The sequence below is a fragment of the Buceros rhinoceros genome, unplaced genomic scaffold (assembly GCF_000710305.1).
Source record: "Buceros rhinoceros silvestris isolate BGI_N320 unplaced genomic scaffold, ASM71030v1 scaffold6667, whole genome shotgun sequence".
Lineage (NCBI taxonomy): Eukaryota > Metazoa > Chordata > Aves > Bucerotiformes > Bucerotidae > Buceros > Buceros rhinoceros.
The window spans coordinates 952-4,358 of record NW_010421488.1 but is presented as its reverse complement, the minus strand read 5'-3'; the positions used below and the strand labels follow the sequence as shown (position 1 = coordinate 4,358).

The 3,407-nt window shown below is 40.4% G+C and overlaps 1 protein-coding gene across 1 annotated transcript; it reads right to left on the bottom strand.

The window, feature by feature from the left end:
- Positions 1-454: 454 nt before the first annotated feature.
- BAMBI (BMP and activin membrane-bound inhibitor) lies at positions 455-1,979 on the bottom strand. The gene is made up of 2 exons (XM_010139673.1): positions 1,693-1,979; positions 455-1,249 (listed from the first exon to the last, which is right to left on the bottom strand). Exons 1-2 carry the CDS (start codon positions 1,931-1,933, stop codon positions 831-833), a joined length of 660 nt encoding a protein of 219 aa, XP_010137975.1. The 5' UTR covers positions 1,934-1,979; the 3' UTR covers positions 455-830.
- Positions 1,980-3,407: the final 1,428 nt, after the last annotated feature.

The window sequence follows — 3,407 nt, the reverse complement described above, 5'->3', positions numbered from 1 at the left end:
CTCCACCACCACCCTCCAGAGAGGAAAGAAAAAAATTGAGAGCAAAAAGTACAAAAGGAAAAAAGATCACAGAAAACAAGAACTGAGAAATAAGGAAGGAAAACCAACCATAAAGAATTAGGAGCCACTTTGACACAGAAAGGAAGCACTTCTGCATTAAGAGAGGAAGAAATAGTTATTGCACAAAGCTGCAGAAGAATTCCCCCAGGTTATAAGCAAAATGCAACAGCCATGAATTGAGGATGTGGGTTCACTGCTACTTGAGTATTAAACAACGAAGCTGCCATCCTCATTCTAAAATAACCACCTAATTTCCCTCGTGAAGTAGGACAAAATTCCATTTTCAGAATCTAATACTTATGCACAGCACTGCCATATGCACCACCTTGATTTGCTTCCCACCACCAGCCCCCCCCCAAAAAAACTGTTTTCCAAAACAAAAGCCAGAAGCAACTTTCAGACAAAAAATATATATTTTAAAAAATCTTTACAATAAGTCAGGGAACATAGGAGCTTGCATACAGTTTATTATAATAACTCAGTTCTCAGCTCCCTACAGTTCAGATAACCCTGGTGACAGTGTTTACAACTTCTAATTTTTGCTTTCATAACTTTAAAGCAAACAATACATTTGAGTGTATTTTACTCTGTGCAAATAAGACAAATTTTGGAATCCTTCAGAAGAAATATCCAAGATTCAGTTTGCAGAGGTCCTTTGTTTCTTAAAGATGATTTATGAGAGATTTTGTTTTAAGATAAAGTGCTCCTGTCCAGCAGAACCCAAAGGCCTTCAAGAGTTCAAATAAGTTTAACTCAGATTAAAAAATTGGTCATACAAACTCCAGCTTCCCATGTCCGCTGTACATTCCCCAGTGGACTAGTGAAAGAATTTTATCATTGCTGAGGTCTGAATGTCTCATTTTTTCACAGGTCATGCAGCAGTTCTCGTGACCAGTCACAGGCACCATGCATTCCAAGTCCAACTTTGCCACCTGCCCTTTTTTCGAATGATGTCCATGAAAACTATAGTGCAAACGGGAGAGCATTTGCTGTCGTTGATCTTGCAGTCTCTTGTTTTCACTCCTGAGCATCCGCAAGGCCAGCATGATAAGGAGCACCAAGATTAACCCACCGGCTATAGGAACAGCAATTACAGCTGCCCTGAACCATAACTCTTTTGAAGAGGTCAATTCCTGCACCTTGGTGATGAGATTCCTGCTGCTGTCATGTTGGTATCTGCTCCCTTGTCCTGCAAAGGGTAAAGATGCAAAGCTTATTTCAGTATCAACAACCGGTTTATATACAAGCAAATCCCTTCAACACCACAGTGACAAGTTTAAGGAGCCACAGCTACATACCCTGCATTATCTACAGAAAATGTTCCTATACAGAAAAAAATTAGTTTAAGGGTGCTATAACATGGAATTTCTTACTCTGATAGCCGATTTAACTAGGAATGCCACTGACATTGCTTCTTAGAAGTGATGTCAAGTTTGCAAGATAGACCTCTAGTATTAATGCAGACCAAAAAAAGCTACTTATCGGAGATGTTCCCCTGCATCCAGCCACCTGCTTCTCCCTCTGGTGTCTCTACTTAGATTAACAACTAAATCAATAGCAGATATACAAGGTTTTGACTGTCACCAGCCTGATGGCTAGAAGAGAGAATTCACTGAAGCTTCCCTGCCCTACCTGAAGTATCACCCCTGGAAGGAGACAAAACATCATGCAGTCCTCTGTAATTGCACATATCTTCATGACAGCATTCCAATGTGGACACGGTGATGGTGCCAGAGTGGTTTTGTGCTTGTTTGGCTTGGCAGATTTCAGCTGTGCTTGCAATAGAGTCCAAGCAGCCATGAGTAAGTGGGGAATGTGTATTCTGAGGATCAAGCAGTCTGGAGAAGCAGGCACTGAGCTCAGATTTGCACATATAGCCAGTTGCAACACAGTGTGCAGCATCACAGTAGCATCTGATTTCACCTGAAAAATAAAAATTGTGCAAGAAAAGTAAGAGTTTGGTCCTTTAAGTCACCTCACTAAGTACTCCTATTAGCCACAAGCATCTCACGAGCCAACTTGGTGCCACTTTGGGGTACACCTCTAGACTGTAAGTCCGTGAGAGCCACGTTGTTCCTTTCTCATCGCTGTGCAGTGCCTACCTCATTGTAACCTTAATCCCTGCAAATGCCTTGGGGCACTTGTTTTAATTACTAGTAGTATAGTCCTTTGAATTGAAGGAAGAACATTTCACTAAAAGGGGGGCTGGGGGAGAGCAGCGGGGGGCACTAGACTACATTAAGTGAAATCCAGGTTTAAATGCAATGCACACCTTCAGTCCTATAAGGAAGTCACATCTATGCTTTAAACCATTAATATGGGAATAGCATTCTACTTTTATAAAGTTAACATTTCTTTTAGCTGGGTGTAAGTACACAACAAAAATACTATGTTTAAATATTCCTGTGACAAATGGAAAAAAAAAATCAGAACTGATGAATTTTTTATTACCCCTCAATACTGTGCCAAAATTTAAGAGGTTTAACTAGCACCTTATAAAGCTATTAGCCAGAACCATTACCATCTAAGCCTTCCAGTCAGGAAGGTTTTTACTGTGTGAAACTGGGCAACTATTTGCAACTTCTCCAGAAAGAGAGAAATTCTTTAAGTAGCCATTCATGCAAAAAGGCTTTTTATCATATTATAAAACAGAAACAGTGCCATTTATAATTAATCTGTTTGCCAGAGTTCACGTCTCTCTACTCGAAAGTAAAGGTAATAAATAGGGCAAAATTGCAAAGCTATCTTACCCCCACCTCCCCCCCAATTTTGCATCCAATCCAACACGTGGTCAAAAGGGGAAACACTTAGACTGAAAATCCTCTACTGCCTCTATGAAAAATCTCTCAGGAAACCTCAAAAACTTCTGAAGGAAGTGATAAAAAAGTTCCCTTCATCAAGCTCTTCATTTTGCGTTCTCCAAACTGCTCTGGTTTAAGTTATCCACGTCCTATGCTGTAGGAACATATACTTTCTAGGCAAGTCACAACTCAAACATAATTCAAAGTGCCATTCATGCAAGGTTTAGGAGGAAGCCAGATTTTGGAGCTTTAGAAGAGTGGACTTAAAACTACTTCTAATGTCTGGTGTACTTCCCATCATAGCAGCACCAAGGCTTTAAATAGTCAACTGAATTGTCAGATGTCTTCCTTCTACAGTTGGTACCTCAAAAATTAATCTACAAGCTTCCCTGCTGCCTCTGCCACCCCATAGCTAAAAAGAATTTGGCATTTGGAAAGATGTGAAAAATCCCAAACAAGTTAGCTTCCCCTCTTCAGTCTACCTGGATATTTTCCCCAAAATACTACTGTGGGCTCCAGGCCTTCAAGTTCCCGCTGCTCTTTAAT